The sequence below is a fragment of the Arthrobotrys flagrans genome (genome assembly GCF_004000055.1).
Source record: "Arthrobotrys flagrans strain CBS H-5679 chromosome Unknown unitig_1, whole genome shotgun sequence".
NCBI classification, from domain to species: domain Eukaryota; kingdom Fungi; phylum Ascomycota; class Orbiliomycetes; order Orbiliales; family Orbiliaceae; genus Arthrobotrys; species Arthrobotrys flagrans.
Genome location: NW_027137556.1, coordinates 1,104,587 through 1,125,649, shown reverse-complemented (window position 1 = coordinate 1,125,649; position 21,063 = coordinate 1,104,587). Strand labels below are relative to the sequence as shown.

The following is a 21,063-nucleotide window of genomic DNA, read 5'->3' as shown; positions in this document are numbered from 1 at the left end:
GTCGGTACAACCTAGATCTACAGATATTGAGGGGCCGGTGACATATTAATATATTCAGTGTAACAAAATATTGAAAAAAAGAAGGGCCAGAGCTACCTGATATATCTCCGATTGGAGAAGTACATGCAGTGTATTCGGGTTGCAATCTCTACCTCGCTTCTATTTCCCGATTTCACTGGTCTGGTGTATTTTCAGTCTCGTTTTCCGTTAGCCATGGTCACACAAGCGACGATCCATTCCCTGATAACATAAAAGATGTCACGGATATATTGAGGCTAGGCCAATCGCGAGGGGTCCCGGGGACTCGAGCCGGATACCGGAGTATATAGAGACTCTCGAGCTCTCATCTTCAACCGAAGGTCGATCGACCGCATTTTGGATATATTCAGCAGTTGAAGGGAGTTGTGTGCGACTTGTAATTCGGAAAGAACCAGACCACCCACACAATGTAAGTTAAGCATGTTGGCAGTATAATCTACTCAGCCCCGGAGATATTAAACATCCACATGCATGCCCAACCGTCCCAGCCTTTTTTTAGCACTAGAATCGAGCGAAGTTGGTTGAAGACCCCACTGCGCTGTATACATGTAGTACTAGGACAATGGAATTTATCTAAGAGGGTTATTTAATATTTTGTTAGATTGTTTTAAGATTATAGATAGATGTGTATCTTCGGGCCATCTATGGGCGCAAAGGTGCTGGAAGGATGAATAGGTACTGGCCATTCATATATGGCAATGGGTTTGTTATTGTTAAGAAGAGAAAAAAATGGGAATATGGTTTCCGACAGTTTTGGTCTCGTAAACTAGCTAGCCTGCACAGAGTGGTCACAAGATATCGTCGACCGGCCGGGCTCTAGGAGAATTTGAATACTGTATAGTTTTGATTTTTGTTCCTCGCAAAATACTTACTAACATGCATACAACTGTCCTAAAGCTATTCTAATTGTTGAATTTCTCAGCGTCGTGACGTCCTATAGGCCTAAGATCTGGTAGCACAAGACAGATGGGATCGATGCGACGTTGCTCATTCGGCCGCAACCCAAGCTGGTACCAATACCTCCCCCACGACTTCAGCACCAAAGATTTCGCAAAATTCGGAACCACCCACTTGGTAGCAATAATCGCACGGGCAAAAACATGGCCTCTCCAATCACCGCAGTCGGGGGTGGCTCGTGGCACTCGTACACGATCAATTCAGGGTCGGTTTGCCACACCGGGCATACATAGTACATCTCAATCTCGATATAATAGTTAAATTCGCCTGATGCCGCACATCCAACAAACACGGCACGCAAGGGGTTAAGAATGTTGACCGCCATGCATCATGCAGTATCTTTCAGCCCAAGTCTCGAATATCAACGAATCGTGAAGAACTACTGCACACAGCTACTTAGATGAACGATCGAGGATCATCAAATCGCTTTAGACGGACCCTCCAAAATTAATATTAGAGTCGCAATTCTTTGCGGATTTGTCGAGGGTGGCGTTTCCCCCACTCGAAGAGCACCATGAAGTATTCCAAGCTTCAAGGAAGGGCCGACCAATAGGAAGCATTGGCATCTGGCAGGTCTCTCCGTCATCATTGCACACAAACGGACGGGTCGGGTTTCGGATATGGCCTGGGCGTCGTAACGGGGGTGCTCTTCCAGTCTCTGAATTCATGAAGCCTTTCAGCTTCAACTTCGCGAATTTTCATAGTACTTCAGCAAATTTGTCAGGCAATCCGGTTTTCTGACAAGCCCTCAAGAACTTTGAATTTTGGAGACTGTCTATGGCTCTAGTTTAGAATGACTGTTTGTTGAGAACGGCAAGATCAGTTTAAACCTCAGCCGCTTCCTTAATTATGATTATCGATATAACAAAAGGGCTAAACTCGTCGTGATATCATCAAACAGGCAGAAACGAGCATGGACGCGACGATAGCATGAAGCGTGAAGAAACATCTTCCCAGGACCTTTTTGTTTTATTTAGTTATTCTAAAAGAGAAACACGAAGCCCACCATATCGATTCGGCCTGGGGCCGTGCGCGTGGGGCATTATCCGACGCACTGACACCAGTTGGATGGAACTCATATTGGTGGAGACGCTATCTACGATTCTTTGCAAGGTTGAACCCTTCTATCTCATCGCTTAGTGTATCGCTCTTGTAGGCGAGCTCCAGATGCATCATCGGAAACATATGGGGAGGGTATGATTTACGATACATCTGACTTATTTTGAGCTCGGACGCATTACAAGATACAAATATTTGGTTTCGCATTGATGTTAATATGTAATTATTATTACCTGACTGCAGAGAGAATAATAGGGTAGTATGAATTTAGAGGTCTATAGACCATGACCACAGGCAACAGATGATGACCCCGCAATTAATAATGAAAGTGTTTCCGAGGGTTTCTAGTCGATAACTGGCTTATAAGATTGGCTATAATTAGCCCTTAGCTTTGTGAATCAACCTCGTTCTCAAGATATTAACACGGGAGACCTTGAAAAGCGAGTGGGGGCTTTTCCCTAAATATCTGCGTGCTCCGTATCGCACAAAGCGAAGCGAGTATGCAGGGCGGCTTGAACAATGGGGGACAAGAAAAAAAAAATCCCCATCTTGCATTGACAAGAAAATTTTTTCTTTGCTTGAACCAGGAGATGACGGGCGAGCTCATGCAGCAATTGCAAGGCATATCCAGATATTCGGTACTGCGAACTGGGCTCTGGCACGGCCAAAATCACTCAACTCTTGATGGTGAGCTCTCTCTCAAAATCGATCGATCAATCGATGGTAGGCCACCAGTGAAATTCGATAGAAAACAAAGAGGATGGCATCAAATCTTGCTTGCCACGCGCAGCAATTTTAAACTTGAACAATCCATGATCTACATAGTATGAACATCCTCTCCCAGTTTCCCTTGGCATTGCATCCCGAGTCGGTATTGGTAAGGATGTATCAATCTACGCAATACTATCAAGCCGTTTCCCGTCACGGGCGGGATAAAATCTTTCACCCACCCGTTTGTCGACTGATCCGACTGGGCAGGTTTCTTTCGTGAAATTAAGGCGTTGCAGTCAATACGTGAGTGGTTGTGATCGGGAAAGTTGATTGACCACGGAATGACACGCTCTCGCAAGTTCGGGTTGACTTTTAACACTATCTAGTTGATGATAGCCTGATGGAAGCCCTCAAAATCTTTCGCAATTGGCAATCATCGTCCCTTGTGTCCTGGAAATTTAGCCCAATTCTAGTAGTGAACGAGAGTTCTGCCTTGACCAAAAGCTTCATAGTAGCAAAGAAAATACTCTTGAGAATCAGGGGAAATTGTTATGCCAAGCCCTCAACTGGGACCGGGAGGTTTCTAACTTGAATTGGACCGGATGTTGTTCCCCGACCTAGATTGTTTGATAACAACGGGAAAACCTCGCCCTCAGAGAGGTTTCTGACCCTACCGCCGAAAGTTGGGCCGTTCCGACCCGCCAATCCGGATAGGCCGAGGGCCGTAGCCAAATGGGATGCTTCGAATTTTTCCTCAATGATATCCGATTGAAAAATTCTTTCGATATTATGGAAATCGGGACCGTTAGCTTTAGAAGTAGGTACAAAATTGAAGCGTGACATCGTTGGAAATGCTCCGGAACGATCTTCGTAGCCCCACGGGAATGTCGCACGACCGGGCTTGCTTGTGAGGACAAAAAAGGGTTGCATACGGAACCGGTGTCTTATGAAAGATATTCTCGGGGATGTACCGGTACTCTTTCAGCCTTTCTTCTCTGGTTTTATCACGGCAGGTTGCGAGGCAGTGAAACCGGGAGCTGGAACCTGCATCTAGGATGAAACCAGAAGGACGCCAATAATTATCTTAGATTTCAACCACAGTGTCATCGATGATGGGGAACATTCCCAGAGGAAAGGAACCAACACACCCTCAGGGTTCCAAGGTACAGGAACCAGTATTTCTCGACCCGACAGTTTGGAACCCAATCAGCGCTTTGTCTTACCCATGTCCATACCTAAACTGTATGAGGAATGGCGGGTGTTTAGGGGGAAGCGGGAGGATATTGAACCAACCGGGATGCCAAGAGGCTTCTTTCTTGTCACCTTGACGGCTTCCACAGAGACAGAATCGAAAAGCAAATATGAGTCTTCTTCGTGATTGTGGATTCCACTATCCCAAAGAGGCCTCCAACTCGAATACTCCCATGTCCGTGTTTCTTTTTTTCCCTTTTCCAAATCGTCGGGGTTGCATACGTGAGCCTTTCCCCTCTCCGATCTCCCTGTCCCAGGGTTTTGGAGCAAGAAGGGCCCAGGTTCCAGATTCCTTTATATCTCCAGAGCCACCCTCTTCCATTTTCTCCCTTATCAATTCTATCTTTTAACCGTCGCAGCTCAGACCCTTTGTTCGTTATGAGTTTACGCTATCTCGACATCGTAAGCAAGTAGGGAATCCCAATAGCTGGGAACGATACTAGGAAATACCGACAGGGACATTTAAGGGAAATCTTCAACGACAATTAAGAGCTATTCAAGATGATTAGCGGAGTCGCAGCTATCAAGTAAGCAACAGAATTATCTTTTGACGCAGGTCGACTGCCGAGATCTGCTTCTACCCGAGTCACAGTCACATTCAGGGTCATGATATACCATGGAGCTCCACCTTTGCTAACGACACCTACGTTTATAGGTTCGAATGGGCCATGTTGGGATTGACCGTCCCTTTTGTGCTCCTTCGGTTGTACTCCCGCTGCTGGATTACACGCAATGCTTCGGCCAGTGACATCGTTGTCGTTCTGACATGGGTCCTGTTTGCCATTGGAACATCTCAGGACTATGCCACTTATCGCCTGGGTTTTTTTCAGGATCGACATTCATATACTCTAAGCTTGTTGGATAACTTTCTAAACAAGGAGAATCTTGTTAAAGTCCTCAAGGTGTGTGATAATATGATAAGGGTGTACAGACTCTATAGAACTAGCTAAGCTAACTGCCATAGATATCTTTCACAAACACCATCCCATACTACGGGACTCTGTGGGGAACCAAACTTTCCTTGCTTCTGCTGTATTACAAGCTTATCCCTGAGTCGATCCCGATTCTTCGGCTCGCGTTACACATAACATCTCTTGTTGTCGGTGTATCGTTCTTTATCATCTTCTGCCTCAATATGTTCTGGTGTGTTCCTATTGCTCGGAATTGGAGCATCGACAAGGATGATGCATGCTTTTCTTTTGCTGCCCATGTGCCTTACTTCGTTACTGCGGCCTTTCATCTCCTCACGGAGTTCATGCGTAAGTCTTCACGTCATCGACACACTCGCGATAACTGAATGCTAACTTGAGAGTTCTAGTCCTCATTCTTCCATTCCCACTTCTCAAGGTTCTCAATCTCACACCTAGAAAGAGAGTCGAAGTTGGTTCCCTCTTCGCTCTTGGTGGTCTCTGCATTATGTTCACCATCATAAGAGTAGTGGAAGTTGGACTTGCCGTTAACGTTGCCACTGTCGGCGTTTGGTCGACAGTTGAACAAGCCGGTGGCATCATTGTCGTTTGTGCTCCAGCCCTTCGTGGCCTTGGTGCACAACCTGCACCTCAATCTCAAGTCGACCTCGAAAGCGGCCAGCAATCCATCCACGGTCAAGGATGGTGGACCGCTGGACGTGCTACTCCTAAGCGACGCGATAGCGGGTCTCCGCATGAGATTCTGCCTAAGGCCTTTCTCAGGTTCTCGGGTACGCACCAACCCGAAAATGCATGGGAGTCTCTTCCGGATAAACAACCTTCTTCGGACGACATTACTATTGCCCAACGAGTTGTTCCAAATGACCTCTCATCACAGGCCTCAGCAGAAGAATTGAAGATCACCAAGCCGGAACAAACAGCTCAAGTACCGCCCGCATGAATGGAATATGGAAAAGCATTGCGCATCTCCTTTTACATTTACACTGGAAAAGTCATTCACAAGGTGACGAGTTCTATGAGTTTCCATTTCATGAAACAGAATGAAACGTTCCTGTGATTTGACCTTCCGGGTCGAGGATGCTACTATTAGCTGATTAGCCTCACCGGACTGGTTGGTTCCACGAAGAGACGGCCGCCAATAATCGGGCGGCGACATGGTTTCGTGTGAGCCTAGGTGGCAGACAATTAACTGTACATGTCTGTATACCTTCTCTAGCCTATCAAGACCGTTTTTGAGGGAAGCCGGGCCACAGGCGAAACACAAACGGCTCATTCTGAACATGCGGTAATGCAATTAGGTGATAACGCTCAGACTCTGGCATTTTGTTGGAGTTAAAATTTTTTTCAATGGATCAAGGGGTTTCTACTAGTACATTATATTTGATAGATACTTGCACTTGTTGGTGTTTCGAAGGATTCTAGCCAAGGGTATAAGAAAAAACCCCGGCTAGATCGTTTGGGAGGGGACAGTGTTGGTTAGCAATCGATTCAGGTGCTCCAACTTTAAACAGAGGGGTCATAACGTTACAAGGGAACACAATCGTGTCACACCATTGTACATGTACATGTACCAATACCTGCTTAGATAGTTCTATAGCTAGCTTTTACTCTAAACAAAATAAAGAACTTAATATCAATAAAAAATTCTCGTACTACCTGCATACTTCGGTGCCAATTATCCTCGTTTCAAACTAGTTTTTCCGTTGTAATATGCCGAATGCACATTCCGACATGCGATAACCACCTACCCGCCTCAAACTAGTGTCGGTTCGTCTCCCGATCAATAGTCCTACTCTCGTACGACCATCCCGGCATACCCCTGGCCTGTGGAAGCGCACATTGATAAAACTCCGACCTTCCCACCCGTCTTTTGTAGCCCATTAAGCAGGGTAGCAACGATCCTCGCTCCTGTGGCACCAAGCGGGTGCCCCAAAGCGATTGCTCCGCCCATCGGATTTACCTTTTCCGAATCAATTCCCAATTCTCTGATACAATAGACACTTTGCGATCCGAAGGCTTCATTAAACTCCCAAACATCAACTTCCGATTTGTCGACGCCAGTCAATCGGAGCAATTCAGGTACTGCTACTGCGGGGGCAATGCCCATGAGTCGGGGAGAGACTCCCATGACCGTACCTGAAACGTATTTGCCAATCGGCTTGATGCCTAAAGATTCTGCTTTAGCTCGAGTCATGAGTAGAACGGCTGCAGCTCCATCAGATATTTGGGAAGACTATGTAAATGTTATTATCGTTGATGCATTCCTGATAACGCTCGACGTGGTACTCACATTCCCCGCTGTTGTGGTCCCATCCTCAGTGAACGCCGGCTTCAAATTCCCAAGTTTCTCCATACTCAATCCCTTTCTCACGCCATCATCCCTCTTGACTGTCTCCCAACTTTCCTCCACAATTTCTTTCCCGTCGGTGTCAATCTCGCCCTCCTTCTTCACTAATTTCCTCGCATTGACCTCGACCACCTCATCCTCAAACCACCCTTTCTCCCATGCATCTGTAGCTTTCCTATGACTTTCCATAGCAAATATATCCTGCTCCCCCCTGGAAATTCCTAATTCCTTTGCTACATTCTCACTCGTAATTCCCATGGGCATCAACACATCACGCGCATCCTGTATCAGACTCCTCTTCCCCACTCCCTCTGCAACTCGCCATGGAATTCCCCTATGTGGGAAGTAATCTAAGCTCATGCTTTCCGTGCCTGCTGCTATTGCACAGTCCGTTCCACCCTCCAATCCAGTATCGATATTTGCACGAATAGTATTCGCGAGTAATGTCATCGCATACGCAGAACTGCTACATTGCCGATTAACTGTCGCAATGGTCGTGGTACTCGGAAACCCAACATGTTTAACAGCTGCAGCTGATGCCTTTTGTCCACTTAGTGTTTGTAAAACACAGCCGACCAGGACATCTTTGACTTCTGAAGGTGATATCTTGGTACGGTTGAGAGTGGCGGAAAGAACGGTGGAGAGTAATTCTTCGGGGTGGGTGGCTGCGAGGCCGCCTTTGAGAGCTTTGGTGACTGGAGTTCGTAATGCCGAGGCGATAATTATGTCTGTAGGGTGCTTTGCGAGGATCGCGGGGAGGCCGCGGGGGAGGGGCATTGCGCACTTGTTTCTAGGGGTGTGTCGCTACAGGAGGTTTATGGTGTGATCTTGAATTTTACGAAGTGTGGAGATACTCAATCACCTGGTATCAATCGTCCATATGAAGCTATACAATGGATCGATATCGTGAATTTGAAGCGGAAAATTGCCATCATGATTACCGATACGTGTGGTTGTCGAAGCTAGCCCGGAAGGTTGGTTCGGGAAGTGGATTATTTCGGCTGCAAGTTTCGGATGATGGCACCGGAACACTGCAGCAACACAGAAATAGATCAAACTTGGGGAGCTTCAAATTCATGGCCATGTCTTGATATTATTATATTGAGGCTCGAAGCTCAGCAAAATAAAATAAAATAAATGGGGGGATGGAGAGAGATGCTAGAAGCAATGATGCTGTATATCGTGATATCGTGCATATAGAGAACCAGTTTATTTGCTTGCAACCGGAACGCCGTTCTCTAATTTCGCAGTGCTTCCCAGCTTTTCCAACGCCTGCTTGGCTAGCCCGTTCTTCAATTCCTCGCTCTCCGTATCTGTCGTAAGCACGAAGTCCCACTTTAGCAAATGATTTCCGACTTTCATACCATATTTTTCTGACATTGCGGAGTCGGATATGGTTTCAATATCGACGATTAAGCTAGATTTAACACCGAATACTGCGTCCGAAGCCTCATATGGGTCTCCCCGAGGGTATAGCGCTCTGAATAAAGGTGTTAGTTAGGTGACTGCAACTATCGGAGCCAGGATAGTTAGCCTGAAATTGAAAGGATGGCTTACGTTACTAGTTCGTCATATCCATCTTTTTTGAACTTGAAATGTAAATGGGCAGGTCTGTAGCAATGTCTGTGTAGTGCGGATAGCATTTTACCCACGGGGCCTATAACTCGCATTGATATTGTCAGCTGTTGAAACACGTTATGCACTTCGGAATATTGTGACTCTTACCATCACTGGGAATCGGATATCTATTGCATTGTTAGACACCTTCGTGCTAAGAAATCCCAAGAAGACGGAATATGAAACTTACGGCACCGGCTTTACACACTTAAACCAAAATCCTTCATCATTACTCTCCAGAACGCCTCTGCAATCCGGTGTAGTCCGCCCAGGATATTGAGTATCATAATGTCCCGTATCATCCGTTTCCCACACATCGACTGTCACGCCTTTCAAGGGGTTTCCCGCTGTATCCTTCACAGTACATAGCACTAGCATTGCCTCTCCCTTTCCTGGGCTGCAGATATCCTCCCCAATTTCAAAATGATGTGCATCATGTGTGTGAAATGGCCCCAAAACCGTTCCTTCAGTTGCACCGGGCGGTTTAGGATGATTCAACCCATCCACCAGAACCGATAGCCCCAGTGTGTCTGATAGTAATATAAACTCCTGTCTAATATCGTCACATTTCTGACCCACGGAGGTTAAAAATTGGATGGCTGCCATCCATTCTTCGGTTGTAAGACGGGTTTCGCGAGCGAAATCGTGAAGATGGGTGACAAGTGTGGTTATGAGATATTGTAGGCGTTTGTTGGGAGATTGGGAGTTTATGATGTTGACGTTGGATGTGATGTTCTCGTCTGTCAGGTCCATCATTGGTGGGATGGTAATTTTTGAGGGATCCATTGTGAATGAGGATTTCGGTTTTGTATAGTTATAGAGGCACGGTTTGCAATCCTGGATTGAGGTTCTGCAGAATTAATATTCTTGTTAACTTTCATGAATCATGAGCTCTAAAGTTATTATTCTTATGTTGGCATTTGCGAATGAAGGCAAAATACCTTTTATAGATCTCGTGTTGAAGGTTGAAAACGAGTCGCAGATATTCGCGATCCGGGGCCGAGGTCTGTGGGGAAAACTTGGTAAATTAATTCTAGCCTATCACAAGAAAGATATTAAAGAGAAAAAAATCAAGAATAGTTCCCTTCCTGATAGTTTCTTGTGGTTGCAATGGTTACTAAGATGCGTCAGCATCAGTAACACAGCATTAGAAAGCTGACATGACGTCCTTCACTCAGGGCTATCCGAACAACGCTTCCGGACCGAAACGCGGGGTTACCCCCCCACTACTACGCTCTCACGCAAGTAGGTAAGGCATGAGAGGACTAGATGCCGTGGCTATTAAGAAATTAACTTGGACGAGATTTAATTTTGCGCCGCATAGGATTTTCTTGACGGTTTAGGAATGAATATTATGTATTTCGCAGATCCAAATTTCTACATGGATAGCCGGGTAGGCGAAGCTTCTTAGAAAACTTCAAGTCTCGACTCACAGCATCTAGAAAAAATATTTGAATGCGCGCATTCCGATGACGCGACTAACATCAAGCATTTGCCAAGTTAAACCCTCTTTGGTCCCATCCTAATTATTTTCTCACTATCGGAAGTGAGATATAAGTCAAGGGTGAAGCCATGTTATTATGGCAAACAATTGTAGTTCTAGACCCATCAATTACCTTGAGTGCAAGTCTTTATAGAAGCCGACTGAGATGTTCTGTAAACTAACAAGATGAGACCCCTCACAGGTAAAGCAGTTACCAATTAACGACCAACACAAACTGTACCTTCAAGCTTGACGCACAAAGCCTCAAACCATTTAATAGGTATGTGGCACTAAGGGGGTCGGCTTTGTTATATCTGCGTTATTAACCTTCTTGTCAGGGACTAGGTATTTTTGGAGAATATCAGAGTCATAGAGACGTCTTTTCACGTATAGCGAACGCAAAATTTGTTTCTTTTTATAAAATTGAGGGTGCTAGTTACGGATGAATTTTCATATTTGAAGAGATTATAATAAGTATTTATGGTTGTGATAAAACACTAGTTGGTCTAACATGGATGCCTGTATAGATGTAGCACGAATGGAGTGTGATATGATACGCTTTTACAGTTGTAATGTTGTATACCAGAACTTACTTGCCGACCCACTTATTACTTCACCATACAATTTTCTATTTCGCAGCCGGTAGTAAATATCATTCATAGGATCGATAATTTGTGCAGAGTGCTCAGGGTCGGTGCTTATTCAGGGATTTTGCCGGAGGAAGTTAAACGGTGTAACGGCAATCCTACTTGATCACGAAGTTCAAACCTCAGGCGTGCCTGATTTGCCAATTGGCGATTAATCAATAGCGTAATTATTTCGGTTATGAAGTGGACAACTGTCTGGTGTCTACAATCTTTATCAAGCAGCTTGGACTATATAACCATGAGATGAATATATATCTACTGTTAGAAATCGTAATGGGGCTGCAAACTGAAGTTCAAGACGACTGCGAAGTGGACACTCCTAAAATCCAACATCGACGTTGCGTTGGCGTCTACCAACATTTCGACAACTTCTGCACAACTGGTACTAATTGCTGAATTTTCCGTGGTATGCACAGCTAGAGACCTTCAAAGTCATCCAAAACCGCATCGTGGACAGTCGTCTCTACCATCAACCCCCTTGGACAGAAATTGTTCACAGAACCACCTTCAAATCTTCGAACCGAGCCTAGCCGTCTCCATTTCAAATCCTGTTCTTCCCATTATATTAACATCAGAGCAACAAGTTATTGCTCTAGCTCTAACAACCATCGATAAACCTCATTACCTTCCGTACCACACTAAGACCCAACTTCCAAGATGCCTAAGTACGAGATTATGCGTCATATCATGCCTCCCACCGACCTCGAGACCCTCCCAGACAGACTCATCGAAGAAAATCCTATCGTATCTTCCAACTTTGTCAGTTGCCGCTCTCTGTCAAGTTTATCCAAGGGTTCTCCATCTCGTCTGCGAACATAACAGAAACCGATACTTTGGATACCGCAAGCACCTCGCTGCAACCTTCATGCCTGCGATTCTCTATGGTGCCTATGAACGTGTGGCGGGAGAAGGGGTAGGGGAACATTCTAGGGGGCGAAGAGCTTAGCGACTGTTATTTGTACTGAGTTGGGGAAGGATAGATAAGTTCTAGTCGTGCAACGTGAGAAGATCTTGGGGTAGATAGCTAGATAGACGTTGGCGCATTATGGCTTAGGAAAGGTACGTCTTAAACAGTTGTTACGTAAGGAATTTCTCGTAGCACGATGGCTGATCACTTTCCTAAATCTAGGTCTAGGCGTTATTTGGAAAGTCTGATGAACAGGGTTGCAGGTTGCTTCAATTTTTCTTCATAACATCGTGGCTTTATTATGTATTAGCCTGGCTGCAGCATACGATACAAATGCACCAAAAGCTGGTTGCTTAGATCTCTAAGCAGAGATAAAAATCAAGCCATTGCCTTCTTCAAATCCTCCGCAATGATCTGGTGTGTTCTATATGTGATATGGCCACCGTCTATTTGCACTCTTAGTATGGTTTCTTGTCTACCACCAACTTAAGCTAAGGGCATGATGCTTACTGAACCAAAAGTACTTATCAATCGGTAAGCACCCATACTTCGCATAGTTCCAGATTATATCTGGTTGTGCATAGCTTGCACAATATCCTGTCCAATTCTCAAATCCATACCTCGTCGGATGTTCCAAAATCTTCTTGAATTCCTTATCCACATCGTACTTGTAAGTCTCCACTTCTGGGTCCTTTATATGCCGTCTATTAAAACTGTGTCGCTCATGTTCGAGAATTGTATTCCAGATTCCCGTGTTATTCTTCAATGCGTCAGTTCTGACGGGGACATTCATGAATAAGAAGTTCTTGTATCCTGCGGAATACATTTTTTCAACTGAAGCGTATAGGTAGTCGATATCGGCTTGGTAGAAGTCGGTGAAAGTGACGTTCTTCCACTTGTTGCTATCGTTGACATCGTTAATTCCGATCCAGAAGGCTACTAATGTGGAAGAGCGGGGAAGATCTAGAACGGAATCGGCGGAATTCAAGTAGTTGATGACTTGGTCCTCGAGATTGACAGTGTAGTCATGGTGGGGCATTAGTAGAGCTGATGTTGTATCCGCTCCGGCGAATGCGAGGTTCCAGAGTGGAATGTCACAGTCGTTAGGACGGCCACTGTAGCATCCTGTCAAGTACTCGGTCTAGAAGCCAGTCTAATCAGCTCAGATTTCACCTTGCCAGAGCTTTCTCTCAGTGAATTAGAAATTATCTATATTTGCGTACCCAGTTTGGGCCCCCGGAACTCGTCTTCACTCCGATAGATATTAGCATTTACATTATTAAGGATAATAGAAAAGGTAACATAAACGCACCGAATTCAGCTGGATCTCGCTTGTCTCTAGTTCCTCCTTAGTATAAACAGTGTGGAACGTATCGCCAATGAAGCTGTTTGGGGACGTCACGCTTAGCTCCAATCCTTGATGACAAAATTCAAAGGTCAAAATATACCTATATTCGGGATGTCCGTATGTTCCATCGATATAGGTGTATGAGTCTCCGAATGCTAGACTGTAACGAACAACGGCTAGGAGTTAGCAATACATCGTTTTGGTACCTAAATACTATTGCCTGCTATAACTTACAAATGTGTGATTTCCTTGCCCTTGAATGTTAAACTATTGGTTCTACGGTCAAGGCGCGCTGCGTAACTAGCGACCAGGAGGCCGAGGCTACCGACAAGGGTTGAAACACGCATTTCGTCGGGGTATTGTATACAGGTAATAAGTACTACAGGGATGGAGAGACAATGTGAGACTGTTATTGCCAGTTAATACCGGGCCCCGAAGCCTGGGTGCACTTAGAATTTTTATAGAACCCTAGAGACAATTGACCTTCGATGTTCTAGGAATATCAAGAAAGTCCGCCCATATCCCGGACAAATTCTTGATCTTCAATTAATAGCTCAGTTTTAACCGTCAGGCTTGCCAGGTATATCCAACGGACGATGCACTGGGCTCCATGGTTTGAAATCTATAATGTGTAACCCACCCTACATCCTGTATGTAAAAAGCATCTACAGGCCGGGGCAACCCCGAATAGCCTGGATCCCAGGCATTGAACTCCAAGAACCCATAAATCTCGTCTCCAGTCTCCACAAATTTCTCCAGAAGCTTAATAAATCTTATCCGCACTTGTCCGCACTTGTCCCCAAATTAGGAAAGAATCTGGGATATGCGTTGCTCTGATTGGTGGAGGAAAATGAAGGTCGTGGTTCCTTGTTGCTAATGTGGATCTACCTTCGGAAAAACCTTTAGGAATCTGGAGATTGGGGCACCGGGTTAAGGGAAACGGTTAAAGCGGCCGCTTAATTACAATATACTTTTTTACAGTTGACGTAGTTCTAGGGTAAATTTCTGGGTCACTCGATCATTCATGAGTGACGATTTTAGAGGATCGTTCTGACCTAGCCGTCTGTCCTTCGAGCTAGCAAATGTACTTGTAAATGATGGCATTTCCACTGAAGTAGTTACAAATAAGACTGATTAAAGAAATGGAGGCTTGATATTATATTTTAAGATCCTGTCTCTCAAATACTGCACCTATACTTATGAAATTAAAACGTTCTTTGAGTAAATACGTAAAGTAACTGGTAGTAGATGACATACCAATTGGCGTTGGGCATGATGGTATTCGCTGTCACGACATAGGTAGCGTGCCCTGGATCTATAATTATTTTAAACTTTCTTTGGCCCACATGGAATACATGGGGCTGCCAGGACCCATTATCCTTCGAACTCTTTTGTCTCGTAAGGCCTGGTAGTTGACGTCTGAGGTATGGCGGGTTCTGTGTTGGTGTGTGTTATTCCATATTTGGAAGTGTGTTGTGCAGCTACAAAACCCGGCGCCAAAGCTTGGCATCGTGCTTCCACAAACAACCGCATCACCAAGCTTCCACCCGCTGTACTACGCACCTCATCGCGCTTCAACAGGTATCCCATCCACGACATAATCCAAAGCGGTGCCACTGTTTCCTATCATCAGCGTTGGTTTCTGCTGAATTCCATTGCTTTTTACCGCCTTCTCCGATACGAGCATCAATCTGTCTATCGCACGCTGGTTCTGCGACGACGAACTGCTTCCACCACTCCGCCTCATCTCAAATATCTGTCCGCAGCGTTTCTACAACCTTTAATCTTAATATCTAATACAAAATGGCGTCTCTCGTCTCGATTGATACTGTCCGAGATAACTCAGAGTCAATGGGTGTTCGGCTCGATGATGATGTTGCCCAGGCTCTAGCTTCTGATGTGGAGTACCGCCTCCGTCAAATCATGGCTGCTTCTATCGAAGTTATGAAAGAGTCTGGTCGAACAACTCTCTACACTAAAGATCTGGAGATGGCTGCCAAATTATTAGATATTGATCCGCCTCTTGGGTACCAAAGCAATCTTGGTCTCCGCTGGGGCGAGGCCACGCTGGGTGCTGGTCAGCCTCTCTTCTACATTGAGGACGAAGAAGTTGATTTCGAGAAGATAATCAATGCATCGTTACCAAAAGTACCGAGAGAGGTGACCATGACTGGTATGTTGAGTTTCATAGCCTGGCCTGGAGATATTAACTAACATGATTGATAGCACACTGGACTGCCATTGAAGGGGTGCAGCCCCAAGTTCCAATGAACCCTTCCCCCGCTGAAGCACGTATGAATGAGTTAGTTCCTCGCGGAGCTACGACTGCGCATGCTCTTGGTGCTGCTGGTAACTCCGACAATGCGACCGTTAAACCTGCAGCCAAGCACATATTGTCTGTTGAGCTACAGATGTTTTTTGATAAGGTCATTTCTTCTGTAATAGACTACGAAAAAGACGATCTCCGTTCGGCTGCTCTTTCTGCCCTTCGTACCGAACCAGCCATCCACCAACTGCTTCCTTACTTCGTCTCTTATGTTACCGAGCGTGTCACCCATGACCAGAAGGTCGACATCAAATTGATGGAGTCGATGATGGACATCTGTGATGCTATGATCGACAACGAATCTCTCTTCATGGATCTATATGTGTGTAGACCCTATTTCACTCTCCTTTTGGCAGCCTACTCTAATAGCTTCACTTATCTTTATAGGTCGAGAAACTTTGTCCGCCAATTCTAACGTGCGCCGTTGGCAAATACCTCGGCCCTAATACGCAAGATCAAACACCAACCTTCCCCCTTCGACGTAAAGCGGTCTCAATTTTGAGGAAACTTGCTATCAACTACGGAGAATCCTCCCACACCCTTCGCTCCCGACTTGGCCGCAGTTTTCTTAAGCGATTTCTAGATAACAAACAGTCATACGGGTCCCATTACGGCTCTATTCTTGGTCTCGCAAACATGGGCGGCACTGATTCTATTAGAGTTCTGCTGCTCCCAAATGTCAAGCTATTTGAAGAGTTTATCCGCGATGAAATTCAGGGTGATGGGCCGAGGAAAGCCGAGGCTTTGGAGTGTTTGAAGGTCTTGGTGGAAACTTTGGCGACGCTTAAAAACAATAAGAAGATTGAGGTGGAGGAAAATGGTGAAAATGAGGAGGAATTGAGAACGGCATTAGTCGACGGGCTCGGTCCCCTTGCTGCAAGCGAAATTCTCAAGTTGGGAGACTTGAAGTTGGTAAAGATATTGTTGAAGAGCCTTATTCCTATTTAGGATAATAGAAGCGACATTAATTGGCGGTGGAATATGTCAGTGTTTATTTACGAATGGTATCTTATTATTGAGCACTGACGGGATCGTCGTTATCTCAATGGTGGACCAGAGTGGTAAGATGGGCTCTAAGGGAAGACGAGGAGAAGAGTACTCCCACATGAAGTGGATTATGGGGAGGCAAACGCAATCTCCGTTCCGTGAAAGGAGAGATCGGAGCCAATCTTACCACCACTAACAATTCCAAGAACAAGGAAGCTACTAGCAGAAGCCTCTAATATACAGTCTTCCCTAGAATCAAAGCGTATCTACAGGATAATTTCTCAGAAAGAGCTTGCAGCTGGCTGCGCTTGGGAGGTGTTGGAGCAAGTGGAATAATAACTGGGCGGATTGCAAATTAATCATTTATGATACAAAGCTTCTGACGAATCTTATTATCCTATGTGCATAGTGTTTATTCGATGGTTGTTTAGAAGGGTAAAAACTAACGCTTTTAATACCTTTGCTCCAAAGTCTACTGTTAGCGGCTGCTATAGTGTAGGCAAGGAGAAGCGATGTAAGCTTATTATGGAGTTTCTAATGTCTGTCCATGAATTAAACAAATGAGACCTCTCAAAATGGCAGCTACGCATTCCGTAGAGTGATTTATTCATATTATTTTTATCATTAAACCTAGATGGATTCCCATGTGACATGGCTAGTGCACTCTCCTGTACATAGTTCTTCCTCGGACACGGTCTTTCTATATTTGTTTTTATAATTAATATTTATAATTCAACCAGTAAATGGGTATTTAAGTCTCAAATATGTGGACCAAACACGCTAGCTTAGAAGTTCGTGAGCAGACCCATCGGAGAGAGAGATATATAATGGCATTAATATTAATTGAATCCTTAAGATCTAGATGGTTTTGACGGATCTGCCGGTAGCTCTATTGGTGGCTTTCCTGTGCTATTATTATTATAGCTTTGTGCATTGCCCTGGCTGTAACTCTGAGAGGTTCCTGAGACCTCACTAGTTACGAATTGTGGATGTAACTCCATTGGCGGACTGACGCCCCCAACTGCCGTGGGCCCAGCGGAACTATAAACCGGTGTAAGGCCACCTGTAGGGTTGACTACATACGCAACAGGTATCTGCTGGATTGGTACTATCGGTAAAGGTGGACTCGCTGGTGTCGAATGCCCACTTGAAGGGGGTTGTGCTAAAGATAGTGCTGAAGGTTGAACTATCGGGGACGTAGGGAGCTGGTTTATCTGCTAGTTCTGGGTGTTAATTCTATTATATCTGAGGCGAATATTAAAGGGTTTATTTTTCTATAGGAGGACTGACATTGGTATGATGTGTGTCATACATCGGTGGGGCAGGCGATGGAACGTCTGTTGTATTTGCTCGGTGTTTGTACCATCTGATGCAAAGAAATATGAGAGCAACGAGCAATATCCCACCTGGGATTGTTGTTGCGAGGACTATAGTTCTATCTCGTTTTGAAAGTCCATTCGTAGGACCTGATACATCTCGGGTTGGAGTTCTTGAAGATTCAGGCGCTGTTCTGGATACGATAGTAACAAGGTCCGGGTGGTTGAAAGTAACTGCCCTATTACTCCCAATCAGATTACATTGCAAGCTACCATTAGTTTTTCTATATAGCTTTGGATTTATATAGTGATTGACGGAAAGACTTACTCAGCCGAATTTAAATTATCGACAACCGCAGTCGGAACACGATATTGGTAGTTTCGCAGTCTCACCTCAAAGTCTCCCCAAATAGTCCCCTCGGGATTCGAACCACTGAGGTTAAGGTTATGAATAGCAGACTGGTCGGGTGTGTCGCATTCGCCACCAAGAGGAAAATACCCGCCGAGGATAAGCATTTGTGTATTTTGAATCACATTGCAGGTGAGTCTTTGGTGCGGGTGGCGGGGGATGTCATCAACGGGCCAGAATTTTGTCCAGACAAAGTTTGGGAGTGTAAGGATATAAACATCGTCAAATCCTGGCCCCGGAGATGTGGAGGCGCCCCCGTAAAGGTAACTTCGTAGAATGGAAGGTTAACAATTAGTTGTATAACAAAGGTAGCTCCTACGCAACATACATACATGTTATGAAGAGGCCGCCTCTGCGTCTCATTCAAATTCTTTCCCGGTGCGGTTCCTGATGCTACACCTGCACAGAATAGCCGTCTCGACTCCGGAATATCTCCCGTTGCCTTTTGAACGAACCACTGTCTCGACGCGATATTATATATGGTTATCTCTGACATTGGGACCTATATTGACAAATGGATTAGATTCAAACGTGTAATCTTGTTTTGCTCTAATTCTATATTATAGGACTGGATCAAAGGTAGAAACTGAGCGGGGAACCTTTTCTCTTTTCAACCTGGACGAACTCACCGCACTCTTCCTTCCATCTTCGTCCATCCTGATACCCCCAAAAGCTACTAAGATTCCAGAATCTCCTAAAGGAACATATAACATCACACCCTCTGCCCTCCTCCCAATATCAATACCATCTGTTCCATCAAAAGTTTGATTTCTCCAACTATTATTTACCATATCATATACCAACAAACCCGCAACCGCAACCTCTTTCCCTTCATATGCATACTCGCTGTCACTCGAAATCCACCCACCAAAGTAATACGCCATTCCCGAGGCTTCTACAACGGCACTAGCACCATTGTATAACCGTGCAACACCAACTGGAATACCAGAAGAGTCCCTAGATTGGTTTATAGCGGCCCAAGTATCGTATATAGCATCGTAGGACCACATATTGAACGGAGAAGGGGGCGATGTCGTAAACTGGCCGCCATAGAGGAATAATCTTTTATTGACAGTATCGGCCCAAAGTGTGCCACCTTCGAGAGATGGGACTTCGCTAGGTTTTTTCCGCAGTATATTGGTAATGAATGACGGTTGTCCGACATATACGGGTCCACGGTATGTTGTAGACAGGTCGAAGTAGAAGAAATCTGGATCTAGAATTATAAATCACGATGTTTATTACATTTCCGGTTTATCTTAGAAGGCCGAGCAGCTTTGAAGGGTATAAGGAGTCAAGGGGACGAACTGGAATAGTTTGCGTTATCCCAAGGCGCCATGGGATTTGATCGGTCAATTTGAAGGATTCCTCCATCTACATACAACCGGTTATCGATGACGGCGGCTATAGATATCCAAGATGATATTCATTAAAATTTGTTATCGCCTCGCATTTTCAAGATAAAACTGACTGACTAACTTTGATGGCCATATCTAAAACAGATCCCTTTTTGAGGATCGAAGTTTGATGGTAAGACTTTAACCTGTGCTTGGACTATCGATATGAACAGACTTAAAGTAACATGTAGGTATAGACGAGCGGTCGCCGGAGTAAACTTCCACAGTGAAACCATCCTATGAAGCGGGTCATTCGATTCCTGGCGTATATATTCTAGGTGAAAGTATCTGGGGGTATAGTTTGGTGGTTAGAAGGGAGAAGGGTACGAAGATAAACTCGTCAGTATATCCGCGGCCGAGATCTATAGGGTATAAAGCTTGAAAGCAGTAAACTTCGTATTAAGCCCCACTGGGGGGAGCAAAGACGTTGTTCCCAGGAAATGATAAACAAAAAGTACTGTTTAAAATTGAGACAGTTACATCCGTCCGCCTGCACAGAAACCAAGAGTCTTGAGTGCGCATGCGGGGGGCTACTAGTTAATATACAATCTGCATAAATAGGATCCAGCCGTTAGAAATCCGAGAGAATGGGTTTTCCCAACAGCCACCCGAATTAAACGGCTGATTAAGTTTTTTTGAAATAACTATGGTTTGACTGCGTACTATGTACGAGATGTAAGTGTCTACATGCACAACATGAGAACTTGAGCACTGACACCCATGTCTATCTCCAATTATTGACCATCAGAGGCACACAAAGGGGTCCTCGCTGCATCAAGACCCACATAATGGACTACCTTTTCTTCGAGCAAGAGACTGAAGGTAAGTTCTGGGTTACAAATTGACAGGCCTTCCTGCAAGCATTAGTAACACGGATCCTGGGAGTGGCGTACATTGCTATGAGCTGATTGGCCGTTCAATCCTTCTGAAATGTAATGAAGACGGCCGGCCTATAACTACAGGCTGAACATGCAACAGTGAGGCACAGGTGTGGTAAATTTCGTGTTGTAATTGTCCCACCATCATGCAGGAAAGTGACAGCTGCAGGAAGGCTGGAAACTTCAAAATATATCGCCAAGGGCAGTTTTTGCAAGGTAAACTTGATTAACCCGGTGTACGCGAGCTTGCTTTCTGTTTCATATTCTCAATAAGGTCTACGAAACAACCGACAAATAATAATTAAGTACTCGATTAGACAGAAAGCTGTCATATGATCATGCATCTGCAAGAGCAGCCAAAGACGCAATAAAATGAGGCTGAAAAGGATACCTAGGTTTGGTTTCACAAATAATAATACTCACGTTCTATAATTGGGCGGGCTTACACCATGCTT

General features: G+C 44.9%; 6 protein-coding genes across 6 annotated transcripts; 2 read left to right on the top strand and 4 right to left on the bottom strand.

Moving 5' to 3' along the window:
- Positions 1 to 4,518: 4,518 nt before the first annotated feature.
- DFL_008331 (uncharacterized protein) lies at positions 4,519 to 5,886 on the top strand (the record flags this gene model as incomplete). Its single annotated transcript, XM_067638050.1, has 4 exons — positions 4,519 to 4,544; positions 4,673 to 4,919; positions 4,982 to 5,276; positions 5,336 to 5,886. 4 exons carry the CDS (start codon positions 4,519 to 4,521, stop codon positions 5,884 to 5,886), a joined length of 1,119 nt encoding a protein of 372 aa, XP_067485978.1.
- Positions 5,887 to 6,735: 849 nt separating this feature from the next.
- DFL_008330 (uncharacterized protein) lies at positions 6,736 to 8,070 on the bottom strand (the record flags this gene model as incomplete). The annotated part of the gene is made up of 2 exons (XM_067638049.1): positions 6,736 to 7,179; positions 7,237 to 8,070. The coding sequence occupies 2 exons, from the start codon at positions 8,068 to 8,070 to the stop codon at positions 6,736 to 6,738; spliced, it is 1,278 nt and encodes a 425-aa protein (XP_067485977.1).
- Positions 8,071 to 8,502: 432 nt separating this feature from the next.
- On the bottom strand, positions 8,503 to 9,696 carry DFL_008329 (uncharacterized protein; the record flags this gene model as incomplete). Its single annotated transcript, XM_067638047.1, has 4 exons — positions 8,503 to 8,773; positions 8,851 to 8,950; positions 9,019 to 9,038; positions 9,101 to 9,696. 4 exons carry the CDS (start codon positions 9,694 to 9,696, stop codon positions 8,503 to 8,505), a joined length of 987 nt encoding a protein of 328 aa, XP_067485976.1.
- Positions 9,697 to 12,325: 2,629 nt separating this feature from the next.
- Positions 12,326 to 13,642, bottom strand: DFL_008328 (uncharacterized protein; the record flags this gene model as incomplete). Its single annotated transcript, XM_067638046.1, has 6 exons — positions 12,326 to 12,393; positions 12,458 to 13,088; positions 13,171 to 13,194; positions 13,260 to 13,332; positions 13,396 to 13,455; positions 13,530 to 13,642. The coding sequence occupies 6 exons, from the start codon at positions 13,640 to 13,642 to the stop codon at positions 12,326 to 12,328; spliced, it is 969 nt and encodes a 322-aa protein (XP_067485975.1).
- Positions 13,643 to 15,098: 1,456 nt separating this feature from the next.
- DFL_008327 (uncharacterized protein) lies at positions 15,099 to 16,569 on the top strand (the record flags this gene model as incomplete). Its single annotated transcript, XM_067638045.1, has 3 exons — positions 15,099 to 15,468; positions 15,522 to 15,943; positions 16,009 to 16,569. The coding sequence occupies 3 exons, from the start codon at positions 15,099 to 15,101 to the stop codon at positions 16,567 to 16,569; spliced, it is 1,353 nt and encodes a 450-aa protein (XP_067485974.1).
- An 890-nt stretch (positions 16,570 to 17,459) lies between these two features.
- Positions 17,460 to 19,824, bottom strand: DFL_008326 (uncharacterized protein; the record flags this gene model as incomplete). The annotated part of the gene is made up of 8 exons (XM_067638044.1): positions 17,460 to 17,822; positions 17,899 to 18,163; positions 18,253 to 18,600; positions 18,666 to 18,835; positions 18,963 to 19,081; positions 19,142 to 19,549; positions 19,642 to 19,737; positions 19,809 to 19,824. The coding sequence occupies 8 exons, from the start codon at positions 19,822 to 19,824 to the stop codon at positions 17,460 to 17,462; spliced, it is 1,785 nt and encodes a 594-aa protein (XP_067485973.1).
- Between the last annotated feature and the right edge of the window lie 1,239 nt (positions 19,825 to 21,063).